Source organism: Varroa destructor, unplaced genomic scaffold (genome assembly GCF_002443255.2).
Source record: "Varroa destructor unplaced genomic scaffold, Vdes_3.0 BEIS01000003.1, whole genome shotgun sequence".
Taxonomy (NCBI): Eukaryota; Metazoa; Arthropoda; class Arachnida; order Mesostigmata; family Varroidae; genus Varroa; species Varroa destructor.
Genome location: NW_019211456.1, coordinates 12,037,061 through 12,054,596, shown reverse-complemented (window position 1 = coordinate 12,054,596; position 17,536 = coordinate 12,037,061). Strand labels below are relative to the sequence as shown.

Here is a 17,536-nt window from a genome sequence, read left to right as displayed (position 1 = left end):
ATATGAGAAACACGGATCGAAATAACTATGAGTAGTTTTTTTCGAGTTTTCGAATATTCTATTATAAACGCGTATTCGCATACAAAGCTTTCAAGTGAAGCAAGGTAGCTTGGCCTTTAACCGCTGGGCGGCTTATTCTAATCTTACAGAAGAAGTTTCGTATAGGTTGTTTTTTTCTATAGCGTTTGTAAACTCGTACTTTCCTTGCTACCTAACTAACCTTTTTTGCAATTCTGCCAAAACTGTTAGTTAGATATTAAGAATACGCTCACCTGTGGCCTTGCTGTAGTTATTTATTCGTTCATCCAGAGAACGTATCATTTTGAAAAGATGCGTAAACTGCAAAATTAGACGATAATCCGAAAATTAAATATGACCGCCAAACTCAGTCTAGTTGATTAGCGCTAAGTTATTGGGAAACTCAAATTGGTTGGTTGTAGGGTAAATTAGAAATATTATCTTTCATAACTGTCATTAGCGTGAGACAATATATTTCACACAGACTGATATAACGAGAAGATAAAACTTTGTTCAATATCGGCCATTATATGGTTTCAATTGAATCGTCAAAGATAGGCAGAGATTACCTTTTTCACTTTCAATTTTTTAATATGAAATGACCTGACGATACGCCTTCATTGCTTCCAATTAAGTTATCATAACTATAGTGAATTGCTATGTAAGTAAATACCCAGCAAAATTGCTCGTTTATCCTTTTTTTAGTTGTTAATTAAACAGCAATCCTTATCGAGATAAATATGCATCAGTGTTAATATCAGGCAAATTATGAGAGAGGTGAGGTCTACACGTTCATGTGTTTACTGTATAATTGATCTCCACACCTCAAAAAATTATAGTTGCCATACAGCAACCAGAGAGTATATTTTACATCCGTTGAAAATCTCTAGCGAATTAGAGAAATAGTGCAAAAAATAAAACGATACGCTTGTTGAAGTTACATATCTCGCCAGGGAATATATTCGACCTACGATGATGAAGCCACTAGTAGACATGAATAACATGACAGTGCATTGGTGCCTTCCTATTGTCTTTTGTTCAGAGCTTAAAGACGCCAACCAGACTCACCTATCACCCGCTTGCGCTTAAAGTCAACATCTCAGACAATCGCAGTATAAATAACGTTAACTGATATTATCTGGGTCATATTCATTAAGCATGCACACAAATGATATCTATGTACAGATCTTACAAAAATTCTGTACAAGTATAATACATTGCTGATTCGTTCCATGCGAATTTCTTTACTTCACGTTTCGAATAACAAGAAATAAATCAATTAGCTTGATTTTTTTTTTAGTTTGAGGTAAATCAAAGCCTAGTGAGACAGAAGCTTACGGCCCTAAGAAAAACTCCATCATGATGCTTTGTGAAAAACCCTTAGACCAATCTACGGTCCTAATTATGGGTACGACTTAGCTTAAATTGAGTTTTTTTAGTTCGTCGGGTCTTGACATCCTTTTACATCTTGCGGCATGTCTCTATTGTAAACTTGCTTTTGTGTTGTAATTAAACTAGGCTTACTTCATATGAGTACTTAAGTCTTTTTTGGCCAAAATAAGAGAAAATCGACTTTCCTTCCTGTAAATGCCAAGGAGAGGGTTTGTTGTTTTCTGGGCTAGATTTAGCATCTTTGTAGTTTATACGCAGCAGCATAAGTGATTTTTTTTTTACAAATGTTGTCTGTTTGGTTAACTTGTATAATAATAATGTCTCAACATTTTTATGAATACGTTATAATTTTTACAAGGGTCACGCGAAGACTCAGGCTCGAAGTCAAATATATTTAACTTATAATCGAACTCAATCTGGCTCTTCTTAGAGCTTCAAGGTAACTGAGGTCATTCTAACACTACATCCCCTACACTTCAATTGGAATGCGTGTTCTTCCACAACTGCTGCAAAAAAATCTTTACAAACATCTGACGTTTCTGAGAAACCGCAAAAAGAAACTATTTCTTAAAATATTTTTTCCTCTAGTATAATGCAAGTATATCTAAGATACAAACTTAACGTGCTATGAAGATAAACTTTAATAATGTGTTCCTATTTGCGTTCTCTTACTAATTATTTTCTTAAACTTCGTCGTATAGCTACAGCAATCCTTCAGAAAAGATTTGTTGTACCTGTATCGAGATACGGGACCCTAATCAATTAACACCACTTAAAGTCGTATACTTTGCCTGTCTAGGTCCAGTAGCGGCTATAAACATACCGAAAATGTCGTACCGCTTGGATTTTAGATTATGTCCATCTCCTGTGAAACATACCCTTAAGTGGCGGTCAATACATAGATGAACGAAATTAATAGAAATTTCACGAAACTACAAAATGGTACATACAAGTTCGAAATACCAAAGACGGGTATTAATAGGCCGAAAGCCAGCAATATATCATATTAATATGTTTGAGTTTCACGCGTATTATCCTTATATTGAGCGCGGCAAATATTCTTGAGCCTACAATAGTTTGTCGTCTCAGCTTCAGTCAACGCGCTATCTTCAGGAAAAATCTTGATGGCAATTGAAAGAGGACATGATGGCGGAGTATGATGATGCATTCGTGTGTCTGATGATGTAAAATTAACCAGGGGCTGCCTACTTATTACAGCCTCGACCGAGCGAACAATATATATATATATATATATATATATATATATATATATATTGAATATCACTTTTTTCGAGTCGAACAGTTCAATGGAAGCGTTTGCGGCCACATTTATAGATCGGCCCACTTCTTTTACCAATGACTTACCAATGTAACAGCCATGTCCTCATCGATGTTTGAAAATCATGAAATTTTCTAATATGCAATTGAGCTACTACGGTTTTATATCTATTGACGGAAACAAGGCTTTGTAAGAAAGGTAGTACTGTTTGATTTAAAGTACTTCGATTCTGAAAAGATTAGCCTTTACGAGAGCTAGTCGGCTTCGGTAATATGTTAAGATGACTCATTATATTAAAAAATGATGCGCAATTTGTTAGTCGATTCTGTTCAACGAACTCTCGCACTTTTATTGGGACGCGATACGACGTTGGAGCCTATTCTGAACCCACACTTGTGTATGGCGCGTGCACGTTTGTGACAGCTTCTCATGCTTCTGCGATTGTTGGTTACAAAGGAATAACGGTGAATCAGGTGTTGGTCGGTAACAAAGATGAAAAGATCGGAAGTTTACCCGTAGTCCCGCTTCATCACAATTGTATGGGTTTCTTTAAACAGAGAGAGAGAGAGAGAGGAATATGGGACAATTCTACGTTCGGTCTTAAGAGAGACCCAAGACCGAACGTAGAATGCTCAGGCTAGAGCAGTAACATATTAGAATTCACCCGTGACGAGCATCAGCCTCGTTCGCAGTTTTACTTGATCATCGGATCTCCCTCGAGAAAAAACGAGCAACTGTTAGTCATACCTTTATAACACAGGAAGTTCTGAGCTCAAATATTTGTTGTTTTTAGTAGTTTTTTTTTATCTTGTTTTTTCTGCATATCGTATCAATATTTTTAGTGATAACAACAAAATTTATCACAATTCTATTGGAGCTCCTAATTGCATAATAATAGGAGCTCATGATGTATGGGCATTGAAAAACGCTGCAGCAGTCAGACGTCTGTTCCCGAAAGTTTTTGAAACTGCAGTTTTCCCTCGGCCCCAGCAGTCGTTGCTTCCCGTACAAAGTGGTCCATTTTTTCCAGAAGAATTGTTGCCTTATTATGTGCTTTTTCATCATCATGCCACTAATTCTCGTAGAAAACAAACGTGGCTTCGGTAGAGAACAACACCTGCATCTTTCTTTACATCTATTTATCTACACGAACGCATTTGAAAGATTGATTTGTTGCTCTTCCCTAGCGTAACTCTCAGTCACTGCTATGCTTTTATAGATTGAACGTCGGTTATGCATCATCGGATAATAATGGATTGAATACATTCTGTTTTATACCTATAAATGCTTTTCGAAACTATTTAAGAAGATAATGAAGCATGTACGAAACACTTGGATAATTTGTACTAGTCTATAAAAATAATAATATATAATGCCTATATATTACCAGTTTTCAAAAGCATTAACGTTCTAATCTGTTAAGGAATAAGGAAAGTTCTACTTGTTTAATTTTGCAGATGTTTATTTGAATTTACAGATCTACCACTTCATAGATAGTTAAAAGTTATCACAAGATACACACAAAGATAAGGGCATCAAATTTGCTCGAATTATCTGGCTCCAAATGAATGCGGCAAATGGTCGAGACAGAAACGCATGGTATATTATTACAAACCTTCTCAAGATTGCGTTCACAAAGTCTGACGTAGTCGTGCAGTGAATGGACGTGTGCAGTAGTGACATGACCATTTTTAATAGTGTCTCACACTGACGAAATTTGTATCTAATCTTTCGACGATATAAACATGATTTGAACCTTAAAAATTCCTATGTTATTCATGTCAATGAGTATGTCATATGAGTTGGCTTTATTTTCAGGACGAAGCAAACCTACGACGTGCACTTCCAGCTATGTTTCAAAACATAACGTTCGCTCAGATGGCCCTTCCTATAAGGCCCATGTTCAGCTCCAATCCAAGCCAGGAAGATACAGAGCAAGAAGGCCGCTTGCTCTTGAGAGATTTCGTGTCGCAGGAAATCGAAAGAAACCACGTTGTTATCGAGAGCCCGGAAAACGAGGAAGAGGAGGTATTTGGTGCTGAACTGCAAAATAACTACAACAATGGAAAAGGCTCTAGCACTGATAATTGGTTCGCTGCAAATGAGCTCAGTCGAACTGCACCCTCGTATTCGTCAAACGAACCCTTTTCATGCCCCAGTTCACATCTAGATTCCACTTTCATGTCGACACAACCTAGGAACAAATACTCCCAAGGGCGACCGCATAGAATTGTTGTATGTGTCCCGTCCTTCATAGATAGAACGCACGCGGGAGATTGTTCCGGTTTGCCGTAATTGTATAGGTATTGACACTGCTTATATGTATGTAACATATTTTCCTAACAAATATGAAGGTTGAACTGTTATGTGTGTCTGCGCATGCCTATACATGAAACATTTTTTTAAAGTAAAATCTGTAAAGTTGTGTCCCTTCTGTATTCAACTTATACTGGCTATATATATTAAGAGTTTGCTTTCAATCATTGTCTCTTTAAAGAAACTTACATTACCGATATTCCGTGAAGTAATCAACGACCTTCTTTATTCCTATAATGAACCCTGGGGCTTCTATGCGCACCTAATTCGCTAAAATTGTTATTCGTATTCATTGCTTTGCTAATTTCGCCTGCTACATAATTAATCAATTTTTTGTGTAATCGATTGCCTGTCTTATCTAATCGTCGTACGAAAACTTACGCACGTTATATGACTTAGATTTTTTGTTCTATCATGACTTTCAAGGATCCAGCTAGGTTAGTCTACTCCCATTTATCAGGGCCTACGTCTGAGCCTATTCCATCGCCAGAGGAGGTTCTTCGCTCCCACCCAATGTATCGCGACGCTGGTCGTCAACTTTCCCGATTGGCTGATGAGTTCGCCAGGTCACGGGAACGTCAACGAGTCAAGCAGCAGGCTGAAGCACTCAGCATGAACACGGTCACAAGAGAAAATCTGATAGCTCTCATGACTGAACTGTTTCACGACGGATTCTCTAGAGAACGGCTGGTTACACTGTTCTTTTTCTGTTCCGATCTTATCATCAAGGTAAAACGCGTCGAAATGCTATACGATCTCACATCGAACCTAGCATATGCAAGTTAAAAAAGTCATTTTTTTCATGTATTATTAACTTGTTTGACTGACTTTATTAAATAATATTTCATTTTTATTGAATATTTTCCGACTCTAAACTGAAGATAACCGATAACATGATAAAAAAAAAAAAGAAAAAGAAATGTGAAATGAAGGTGCAATGCACTAAAAGCGTACACAACTAAGAATAAGGACAGTTTGTACAAATAAGTCGGCAAACCATAGAGTAGTACACGAATGGTACACATGTTCACACTTTCGAGCTTCGTTTTGTCTTTGGTCAACAGGCAATGCGAGATACTCAAGAAGGTGGTGGAATTCGGTGGGAGATTCTCGGCTGGGTTTGGGAGTTTTTTTGTGACCGCGTCTGTGCTTGGGTCCGTGAGCATGGTGGTTGGGAAAACGTTTTATTAAACTTTCTTCCCAAAGCTATTATGGTAACTACAGGAGTGGCCATCACAGCTGGAATAGCATTCTACATATGGAAAAACTGGTAGAGACTGCTAAGTTAAGCCGTCTACTATCGCTCATCTGTACACATTCACAACATACAATATTAATATTTTATTAAGAACGCTGTTGTTTCGAACGCGCATGTTTCGCTGTGGGAAGACGAACCCTGCAGGCAACGTATAAGTGCTTTCAGTGGAAGCAAATGACACTGCCACTATAATGACACTGCCCAGCTAACTTTGTGGTGTCCTCTTCTACGGCAACATGCTTAATATTGTGCGGCATGTCACACGTCAATCTAAACTTTACTTAGCTTAATCCAAATAGGCAAGCTTCCATTGTGAAACCAGCAAAATAATGAGACAAAGCAAATCTGTACAGAATGCACACACACAAACAACATCTGTTATCTGTTTAGAAGCGCGAAGCCTAATTATGGCACGTTTGTTACTGTAGCGATGATAAAGGCTGGCATTGAACTTAGTAGAGGTTATGACAAAAAAACGCCAGTTTAGTTTTTTAGTTCATCACAGTTTTCTCGTGTTCTCATAGAAACGATGTGTCTGATCTAAACAACCTTTTATGTGACATTCTAGGACTCATTTCCTCGTCGAAGGGCACCACCTTATTGAGAACAAGATTTGCAGATTGTACTATCAACTCTATTTTTTCGCTCGAACATGACTTTCTACGAATGTACATAGCTTTGCAGTAATCTAGGGTGATACGAAACAAGCCACCAGTATAACATTAAATGATGTCTTGAAAATTAGGGTTGCTGAGTGAGTAACCAGTAACAATAAAAACGCCGTAGTATAGAACATTAGATCAGCGCCTGAAATTTTACTTTTGCCTTTTTCACATGCAAAATTCAAGCTCTGTATTTTCTAGGGCTGTTCAACTCTAATGAGTATTCAGTTTGTCTATTTATCGATCGGCTATCTGATCGCCAGATGGTGAGCTCGCCAGACGATACACAGGAACTGTTGGCAACAGCAAAGTAATTGAGCTCACAGACCCAAAATGCTTCTGAACCAAGCTTTTAAGCCTGGTGAATTGCAATCACACAAATGTCTGTTGGTGTATTACTTAAGGTTTATATCTAAGATTTCAAAATTAACGTTATTGTAGATGTCTGATGCGTCGTTTGCGGGCATTGTTTCGCGTCTGTTCTGCGCGGATAGGCAAATTGATACGGAATATAAGGATTATGTATGCGGTGTTTTTTTACGTATCTCATCTATATTAGCGCCAGAGGTGTAATCTTGATTCTTAGAAGAGTTGATGAATTGTTAATGGATACGTTGTATGCAGTTTGGCGTCAGGGTTTCAGTACTATTTTCATTCAGCGATGAAATTCATTCCCGCTAACTCTACCGAAGCCTTCTTTGTCACAAATCGAAATCTCCCTTAGCCACTATTTGCAGAGTAAGACCGATTCTGCTGACTAGGACACACATTTTCCATAAGCATATTGTTGTTGATCAGCTAGTCACCCAAGGTCGGTGAGCAACGCTTTGCTGGTGCAATGAATAGAATCTTACCTTGTAATGTACATGTGACAGAATTAGAGATTTCAGCAGAAGCAACCGGTGCCGTGTGACGCAATATTATATAGCATATAATTCATCATGCTCAGACAAAAAGGCTTTTTAAAAGGAACTGAAGATCTATACCCAGAGCTTTGCACGACAGCAGAAGAATAACTGTTATAAATGTATATGACATCTGAAGCGTAGAAATTAAGCAAGAATGCTATAACTTTTTGAACGATCCACCTCAAAGTACATGTTTGACCTTGATATATGGTTAATTTATTAGCCATGAAAATGAACCGAGAATTGACAGAAAAATTTATTTGGCTGCATGTTTTCTTTAACATGTTATTTTTTAGACAATTTATGTATGAGATTTAATTAATTTGTGAAGCAAGGGAATAGTTAAGCATATGAACCAACGTTGTTAGTTCATCGTATGTATGCATTTTACAAGATATGTGACGAATAAATTTACGAAGGCGTTGCTTCTATGCCACGCCGAGAGTTTCATTCAAACATGTTTAGATATTTGTATTAATACTGACGCGATCATGTATTCATATTTAATGTGTTAAACATACGTGTTACGACAAGTACGCAACATGCGTCTAAGCGCATGTGTCCGTGGATGCGTGTTTCCTAGAGAATAAAGTGTATTAAGTTGAGAAAAGAACGACAAAACGAGAGTAATATAGAAATCGTTTTAACCCTTCTCATTGGATATCACATGATGCTGATTCAATAAAGCCGAGTACAAGGAACACTTGCTGACTGTAAACAACACCAAATATTAGTTAGCTACTATTCCCACATGACTGGTAGCGCCTCATGCATATAAACGCCTTTGGATTTTGGACGGCGTTTGATAGATACCATTGCCTTAAATAGATAGTCTAGAATGTTTGGTATTTAACGTTGTGTGTGCACGATAAGCCACGGGTGGACCCAATTTATGGCTGACGCCGGCAGATAGTTCTACACGTGGCTATAAGTGAACAATAAATTTGTATCTTATTGAAATCTGGATTGGAGCATAGCGAAGACGCTACCTACCTAAAATATTATCCATCTAGACTATCTAAGTCATATGTGTATGTACAGCATGTTGAAACGGTTCCTCTGAAGGACTGTCCAGTACTACTTTTGAAGCTCCCACTTTGTGCAGCATAAATACCACCCCTTGAATCGAACAATCGCGATAGAGGCATCAATGACAGAAACATGCCAGTGATTATCGTATGTGACAATTACGACATCCGATGCCAGTCAAATTAGATCATTGCATACCAGTCCTCAGGAAAAGAGCTAATGGAGTTAGCGTGACTATAACGTATTAAAACCGATCAACGTACTCATGACTATTCTGTATGCAAAGTATGACACAAAAGCTATTTTTAACATTATATTTTATGCAATTGTACGGCAAAAATAGGTCCTTCGCATAAACGAGACACGGCATTAGAACGGCAACGACAGATATCAAAAAAACGAATGAATGATACTCGTGTCTGGATTTGCAGCGATATTTACTGATATCTTTTAACGAATGGAAGTAGTCTATTGGAAGTAAATCATACAGACATTTTTGAGCTGGCAAAACTTTAGATCTTGTCACAAAAATAAATCAGCCATTAAATTATTATAGCTGTGAAAACCAATTTATTAATAAGCGTGAAGATTTTGATGAAATTTCCTGTAAATTGTACTTACGCTGTATTTTGGTAAGAATAACTCGTTTTTCACATGACATTATACCTTATTGAAAATGTTTGTTGTGGACTGAAAATAAATTTGATGATACATGGTACATATATGGAACAATGACGTGTATTTATTAACATACCCACAATTAATAGTGAGATCACTAAAGAATAATTTGTTCTAGCAACATTAATATATGTCATTAATGATGGTGAAATACGCGACGTCTCACCTCTGTGGATGATTGCTAAAATAATGAATTTAACTGGAAAATGTATGATAGTTTTATTAAAAGTTTAAATCCAGTCATCGTCCGTTAAATTTGGTGTATATAAGTAAATTCGAAGAGATAATTTCGAATCTCAGTTTTTCTGTCCGGTCTTTGTTCTTTACCACAATTCTAACAGAAGAAATCAAGGGGCACTTGTAAAAAAGTAAATGGTGTATGGATAACAATACATTTATAATCTTGTTCCCAAAACGTTTTTGAGATTACCAAGTATTTAGACATCAACTATGTTCAACAAAAGATGTATAAGTAGACGGGTTTTTTTTAAAAGGACAAAAATAACAACGTCCATTGGATTAATCATTTATCATCATTTATCTTATTCGTGACATTCATCAGTGTCGTAACATTATTGCGGAGTAGTATTCACATCCCAGTGATTGTTCTGTGAGTATTTTTCTTATGACTCGTTGTAGAACTATACTCTAATTGTAGAGTCTGCACGTTGCCTTCGACTGGAACTTTCGTGATACAATTTAATACGATACACGATCACTATCACTCATAGTTAAGATCCATGTGGCATATCTAATTACCGCTAACTAAGTCTACGGATTTTCTTCATACAATGCTATGTGTGTAAACTATTATAATTGTTATGATTTTTTCGTATCCTAACTTTGTATCGCTATCACAGTCTTTGTTTGTGGGAAATAAAATAGAGAGTTTCCTTATAGTCGCACATATCGCTTTTGCTTTATCCTACATAATTTGGTCCGAGTGGTTGGTAAACAACCCAGCGCGCTTTACATTCTTTGTATTTTTCAACGAGTGCACAATAGAACTATATTATTTGTTAAATGAACCTTGGTAACCAAAACATTTTGCTTTTTAGAAGATAATTTTAGAGAGTAATTGATGAAGCAGCCTCGCGCGCGCAATCGTACGCAAACAAAAAATAGTGATTTTTTCTGACACTGAAAATTCATGAAGGATTTTACGTACTTATAGCATTCATTTTGTAACATAATATTGCATTTATGTGTTTCTTGATTTTAACACCTGTGCATTTTAGCAGCGCGTGGCACATGAGTTTAAAGGTATATTTCTTTTGTAAATATTTGACTTGTCACACGAAACCCAACATTTGTTGAACTCATCAAAGGTGATATACTTGCTGAGTAGAGAGACCTATCGTAAATGATCTTTATTTTTTGCTAATAGCCGTTGTTAGATCTAAAAACAATGAAAAATTTTCAGAGAGAATCCCGTTTAGTTATTTTCCTAGCTAGAAAATTTTTAGAATCTTCACTCCCATTTGTTGTAAAGGCTGCCAAAACATAGCTTGTTTGACGTAACTCAGCTAAACAAACCTCGAAACATTCTTCATTCGCTACGACAGTATCAACATTATGTACGGCGAGCTAACCACGTTCATTGGCGAACTAGATCAAAACGTACATACTGCTCCAAAACAGGTACACACTAGTAAGCATGCATTTAGACTACACCTGTCGCTAAAGAAAAACCAAAATGAACAGGTTTATAAGAAACCAAGAAAATAAGTAGACCCGCGAGAAGGCAAGGGCAGGAAGGACACATAGTATCTTGCACATGCAGACCCAAGGATCAACTATATCTTAGAGGAAATAATTTGTTGATCTCCAACACGCACCTTGATGAAAGAGTAGTTTTATTGAAGTTCGAAAAGAAGCACCATCGCTGCGTAACTTCCTTTAACTAAAAAAAATGCTAGATACACTTAGCAGAAGATGAACTTTGCTAGAGCGACCTAAAAAATCCACTGTCTTTCCTCGAAGTCTGTTTTCAATTTATCGCAGACGATATCGATGTTTGTTTAAAGAAGACCCTTCATCATTTCGAAAACTGTAATCCCAAAATAAGCTAGATGCCTTACGGACTACAGAACGTTTTGAAAGAATTCGAGATCTTCATATTTCTTAAGTCTCTCAAGTATGCTTAGGTGCCAAGCTACTTTCGTACCCTAAAGGTGATACATGAAGAATAAAGGTTGAACCTAGAAATAGGTGGCATATATTATTTACTGTTATTGGAAGCTTTTCGTTATTGTTATTAGAGGCAACCCATTACAATGCCAATAATCAAGGACAAATAGGTAGTGCTTAGCATCCTTGTCAACTGGAAGGAAGCACCGCATTTCATCTTTTTTAAACACAATTTTAATTGATAGCACACATAAACATGTCGTATTTTTTCACCATGGTATACATTGACTTTAGTTAGCGTTTAATGGACCATCTAGCCCAAACTATAGGACTCGTGGCTATAAACACACATCCTTATTTCTTCAAGTCATATGAAATTTTGAGATAAAATTGTTGAGAGCTTATAGAATCAAACTTTCCTTGTTTAAATGTTATATTTGCGCTATACCAACAAAATTTAGAAGTGCTTTATTAACAAATAAATTAATAACAAGTGTAACTTATAACAAGATTTACATACATCGAGATTTATGTACTAAAATTGTTTGTCGATGTAAACTTCTTATCCACAGATACTACTTCAATCTATTTATCTGTTAAAGTTATCTATCAATTTGTAGAATTGTGGATAACGCCACCAATATCAACGGGACGTTTGAGTTTAGCAAGTTCTTACCAATGCTAGATATAAATCAAATATTACGTATTCGACTCACACGCGTCAATTCTATTATCAAGTGCAGACTAGCAGCACCGTTTTCCGCAGGAGATCTCATAAATCCTGAACAAAACGGAAACTTTGTATAATAATTGATAAACAGTGAAAACATACTTGACTCATGCAAATAATTCAGGAAAGATCGCGTGCGATTTGTGTTATGTAGCACAATTACATGGAGACTGATAACAGCCTAATCTAACAAATTACATGATTACTACTATTTTTCTATGTAACAAAATAATTATTTCCTTCCTGTAAGCATTTTCGAAGTGATTGCTACAACTTAAATTGAGTTTTCTCACCACACGATACGTCCAAAGCTTTTTTCTTCTGTTTCGAGCTCAATCCCGGTCGTAGCTCTTAATAGTATTTAACGTTCAGCTTGTCTTGCTCATCACGCAAGAACAACAAGTTAATGAAGATTACTAAAAATCATTGACGTGTCTAAATTTGCGTAATGCCAATTACTTACGGATCCGTCCATTTGTAAGGCTGCAAATCAATATCCAATTTACAGTTAGTTTTAGATAATGTCTAGAAGATCTGGCTATATTTTTCCCCTATAAAAGGCCATCGACCTAATGCGCATTGTACATTAGGCAAAATTTCTGTAACTCGTTAATCGATAACAACCAATGCAGCATGCTGAATATTTGACAAAGAACACTGCAATAAGATTATAGTCAATACGTATGCGCATGATTTGAGATTAAACCTGCTGTAAACACATTCGGTATAGTTTCCAAACATATATATCGTATAATGAATGATTGGATGTGTATATAATAAATATGATGGTTACAAGTAATCCAATCGTAGCTCAACATTGTTTTTTTTATTAAACATTTATTCGCGAAAATCTAATATTTTTTTTATTAGTTCAACTTACATACAGTGGAGCAAGTCTTGCATACAATATACTGCGACGGTTGGTTATTGAATGAATAAAATAGATAGTAATAATCGATGCCACATTGTCAACAGTCACCTGCTTGAAGTTCATATAATAATAATAATAAAAACACCACTGCTAAATAGCTTATTGGTGGTTACTCATTTATCTGTACAGAATGAGCAAACACTACCTTATGCCCAGGAAACTTCACGATCCGCTTAGTGCATCCTCATAAAGACCTACACGGTATAAATTGAGCTAAATAACCAATAAAAATACATTTATTACTAGCGACCAGACAATTTGCTCTCATAGGGTAGCTGTGTTCACTTAATTTTCTTCGTAGATCACATTTAATTTTATATTTGTATATTAATAACAAATCTATCTCCCGAATCTTCTATCTATTTTTGCGAATTTGTATAACAAATCCCGAAACTCTGACGGAAGGAGATATTTGTGAGAGTAGAGATCTGCAAACTCAGTAAGTCGCAACGCCCAAGGCAAGAATCCAAGATGCGAATGCACACCTCCGCACCGGATGAGAAGGTCTGGCTCTGGCCAATCTGTACGAACTAAAGAAGAAACATGCAATGTCATTGTTTCAAGGGGAATTGCACAAATCAATTAAATTTAGAAAATTTAAAAGTAAAATAACAATGTAACATGAGTTGAAGTTTTTACCTTTAAACGGTCAAAGGCTTAAAAAATTCGACATGCTAACAACTTTATTTAGACAACAGACCAGCGCAGCCCTTATAGCTGAAATTCTTAGTTGGTACTAAGCCTTAAACGAGAGTACCAGCTTTCATTTCGTGTAATTTAAACATTGTTTGAACTTCCACGGTGGAATGCAGTGGCAATACACCCTAATATCAAAGGTATTTTGATATATTCTTAGCAATTCCTATTCAACAACATTTCCCGGTATCATCACCAATATCTTCGGTTTTCTTTACATCAAATTTGATTTAGATCTCTGAAGTATATCTTTGGCTTTAAAAAAAACCTGTTTGTTCCAAAGAATTAGGAAACTATTCACCTCGAAGAAGTTGGTCGACATTCGAAATGGTGACATCAGTCGTTCCATTACGATACAGAACTCGTGCCGCCTCTACCAGGGCACTTCGACCATCTTCTGAAGCAGCCAGATGAACGTGTACCACACCCGACACGTTGTTTCGAGACGCTGGAATCGTAATTGACTATTGGTTACACAAAAGTTATATCGTATAATAAACAGAAAGAATGTTGAATTTAAAAGAGCTGCTGCTTTATCGACCACACCTACACAGAAAGTATCTTCTTACGTATTACTTGATTTAAACCTGAATTTTGTAGAATGTATCATGAGATCCTGCATCCAGGATGCTAAATAGCAATAATATTAATAGTGCAAGGATACAACAGAAATTATCCTATGACTTACCCATTTCGTTGTGTCTTTCTTGACTAAAAAAATGAAGTTCGATTTTAAACTTGCCTCGCGCCAAAGGAGCTGCTGCTTCTAGGAGCACGTTAGGCGAACTCTTGATCAGTCCTAAAAGCAAAAATCGCATGATATTAAATTACGCATATACCGAACAATCACACTAAATATGATATGATTTAAAAGCGGTTTCACTGCTATTGGTAGCACATCGTTGATGAAAGACATATCCATTCCAAAACATCTTCAAATGTATGGCACATAATGTTCCATTAGCTGCGAGCCTACCCGCTGTTTTTAAGTGATTGTCAATGAAATTAGACAAATACATCTTTTATACATAGCCAACTCTTCAAACTAAAAGATCTAGTGCTTTACATCATACTATCTAACACTGAAAATAGGTATTGAATCAACTTTGAAGACTATTGAGCCTGACCAAAATATATTAGAACAGCTATAGTTTGAATATTATATGTATAGGCATGTGACCTCTGCCGGATTTTATTCAAAATATAGGGCTGCTGATATGACATGTAAGTATGCAAAACAAACACAAAAACTGCCGAGGGCTCTCTTCGGGCCTCAACCACCTACCATCGAAATCATATAGAGTGACATAATATATTCCAGTCTCGTGACACCAAGCAAGAACTTTAGCGAGATCGGCAAATCGCACAGGAGGATCAGCCACTACTAGCGCTAAATGCGCAGGCTTTTTTGGAAGACTCTGAAATAGACAATTATTCAAATGGAGCGTATAAATATTGCACCAAAAGAGCACAAAAAGATAATTCTGTGCCTTCCTTCACATTCTGATCTCAAATGACCATTTTAACGAAATGAGATATTTTTGTAAAAGTTGCTGTTTACAACTTGAACAGTTGGAAATCGCCGATGAATGTTATAATAGAAAAGGTTCCGTTTTGATACAAAGTTTTTGTTGACTTAGGTATTGACTAAACAGGTAAGACGTTTGTGTCGTCGATGCGGACGCTTGCCTATCTGATTCGAGTTATTATAGAGTCTGTGTTTTCTGTTTTGTTATCTACTCAGGTTTGCCATATAATAAATGCAGAGTTGAAGCAAATGGATAATTACAGTGCAAGTCCTACTATATGATCACTGCTGGATGGCATCCTTGAAAGTCTACATTTAAAAAACAAACTGCTCGATGGCATCCTTGGAAGTCTATATTTAAAAAACAAGCAGAGTAAAATAAGTACTGTTTATTTCATGTTCGTGCCGTTCAATAATACAACGAACTTGAAAACGTATATTCATGCATAGTTTCTACAAAATTAGCCAAAAAACAATATTTAATATTAATAACGACGGTTAATTTTTTATATTTACTATACATCTTTACGATCCCGCAGGTCAGCTGATACAGCTTTTAGTTAAAACTGAATAACTTGTAGCTTAAAAACGAGACCCCAACAGCTCACCTTTAGGCTTCGGATATTTTCAGAAGAGAACAGGAACTTTATCACATGCGCAAATTTATATAATAGAAAGTTCAATGCTTGATGAACTGTGAGTGCAAAATATATTACGTTAAGCGCAGCTGTCGCAAAGTAAGTAAACAGGGTCCCCTCTGAGTCCTTCAAAATTGGTTTATGTAACTTCTCCGCTTCTTGACCCATAGCTATCTGTTTTCCTTCGTTTAATTAACCCGATACATCCACACAACGGTCATGTGTTACCCTAGGTAATCATAGACTACTGGATGTGGTGACGCTCCGAGATATCGTTGGATCAAATTAATAGCTGAACAAACAGATAAGTCAGCTGAACAAAACTAAGTGCTGCACCGTAGTTGAGCCTTGGCAAAAGAAGGAAGTTGTAGGAAATGGGTTAAGTAGTTGCCTTCCTTTTTCTAACCACGCGCAAACAACGTTGTTTTGGATACGTTTCACCGAGTCTACGATATTAATGATCTACATCTACCCACAGCACAGCTAGTGACCAGGTGCTCGTGAGGTAACCTTTATTTTATTCATACTAGATTGGGCATTTTTAAATAGACTTCTGGTGACGAAAATTCTGAAGGAACAGTGCAAGAAATGTTATCTGTCACTTGGCGTACACGCCACAGACGCACATGTTTGGAAAGATTGAGATATACTTGAAAAGCACTTGACATTGGATGTAGTAGACCTATTCAATTTTGCTTTCGGTAGCACATGTTTGTCGTCGAACATTTCCATACGCGAAACTGTTAGCTTCAAATTCAGCGTTAACTGACGTTCTATATTTTGACAGGTGTCGGCGGTTACCATGCGGCTGTGCGCGGATTCGCCGCCAACTAATACTCAGGGACAACTCAGCCAGCGGTCAGACGTTCGAACTGAACTACCATTATCACAATTAAAACGGCGAAATAGACTGATACCAAGTCTTAAACGGATTTAGGCTGAACAGCATTGTCAAAGCCGTCACATTCAAATCAAGTGAGGATATATATGATACTCAGACTAAACGAAGATATAGTAAATTGTCACACAAGCACAGTACTACACAGAACTGCATTGCAATTTTGCTATCTTTTTTGTACATCGATTTCGATTTTTAGCGTACGAAATAATCGGCATATAAGCGACGACCATACTGTTTATTTACACCGGTAGTCTGTCAGTTTGACGGAGCAGACAGCTGCGCGAACACTACATAAGTGCGAGAAAGGCGGGCAGAAATGGTCTTTATCCGCAAGAAGAAAAAACTACACGAATTGAACTCATCCAGTATTGCAGCGAGCTTATTCGCTTATGCAGACGTACGCGACAATGTAAAAGACTTTTATTTTCACTGCATTATCATG

At 36.7% G+C, this 17,536-nt stretch overlaps 3 protein-coding genes across 10 annotated transcripts in view; 1 reads left to right on the top strand and 2 right to left on the bottom strand.

Annotated features, from left to right (window-relative positions):
- LOC111246470 (uncharacterized) overlaps positions 1-9,594 on the top strand; it is a 16,409-nt gene extending 6,815 nt beyond the window's left edge. For 4 of the 6 annotated variants that reach the window (XM_086984656.1, XM_086984653.1, XM_086984655.1 and 1 more), the window contains 3 exons: positions 4,508-4,924; positions 5,432-5,734; positions 6,070-9,594. In XM_086984656.1, the coding sequence (XP_086840782.1) occupies positions 4,541-4,924; positions 5,432-5,734; positions 6,070-6,279 (897 nt within the window). In that variant the 5' untranslated portion in view covers positions 4,508-4,540 and the 3' untranslated portion in view covers positions 6,280-9,594. The remainder of the gene's footprint in view (positions 1-4,507; positions 4,925-5,431; positions 5,735-6,069) is intronic. The other 2 variants (XM_022796119.2, XM_022796121.2) reach the window with 2 other exon arrangements.
- The window catches only part of LOC111246471 (mitochondrial ornithine transporter 1-like), a 33,052-nt gene extending 19,995 nt beyond the window's left edge, over positions 1-13,057 (bottom strand). Inside the window, exon 1 of the mRNA XM_086984658.1 lies at positions 11,379-13,057. The gene's annotated coding sequence lies outside the window, so the exon portion shown is untranslated. The remainder of the gene's footprint in view (positions 1-11,378) is intronic.
- A 150-nt stretch (positions 13,058-13,207) lies between these two features.
- Tango14 (transport and golgi organization 14) lies at positions 13,208-17,348 on the bottom strand. Of its 3 annotated transcripts, none has more exons than XM_086984663.1 (5): positions 16,820-17,348; positions 15,313-15,445; positions 14,716-14,826; positions 14,329-14,475; positions 13,208-13,861 (listed from the first exon to the last, which is right to left on the bottom strand). In XM_086984663.1, exons 1-5 carry the CDS (start codon positions 16,859-16,861, stop codon positions 13,671-13,673), a joined length of 624 nt encoding a protein of 207 aa, XP_086840789.1. In that variant the 5' UTR covers positions 16,862-17,348; the 3' UTR covers positions 13,208-13,670. The 3 variants fall into 3 exon arrangements, with proteins under 3 accessions (XP_086840789.1, XP_086840790.1, XP_086840788.1); XM_086984664.1 differs by having other exon boundaries at positions 16,995-17,347; XM_086984662.1 differs by having other exon boundaries at positions 16,164-17,346.
- Positions 17,349-17,536: the final 188 nt, after the last annotated feature.

What these genes read in the sequence shown, in the direction of transcription:
- Tango14 (XM_086984662.1), bottom strand. Translation starts at nt 16,361, where the DNA reads ATGGGTCAAGAAGCGGAGAAGTTACATAAACCAATTTTGAAGGACTCA. An exon ending in CACTCTATATGATTTCGATG is followed by an intron (nt 14,827 to 15,312) that starts GTAGGTGGTTGA and finishes TTTTGCTTTTAG; the next exon opens with GACTGATCAAGAGTTCGCCT. An exon ending in AGAAAGACACAACGAAATGG is followed by an intron (nt 14,476 to 14,715) that starts GTAAGTCATAGG and finishes TTACGATTCCAG; the next exon opens with CGTCTCGAAACAACGTGTCG.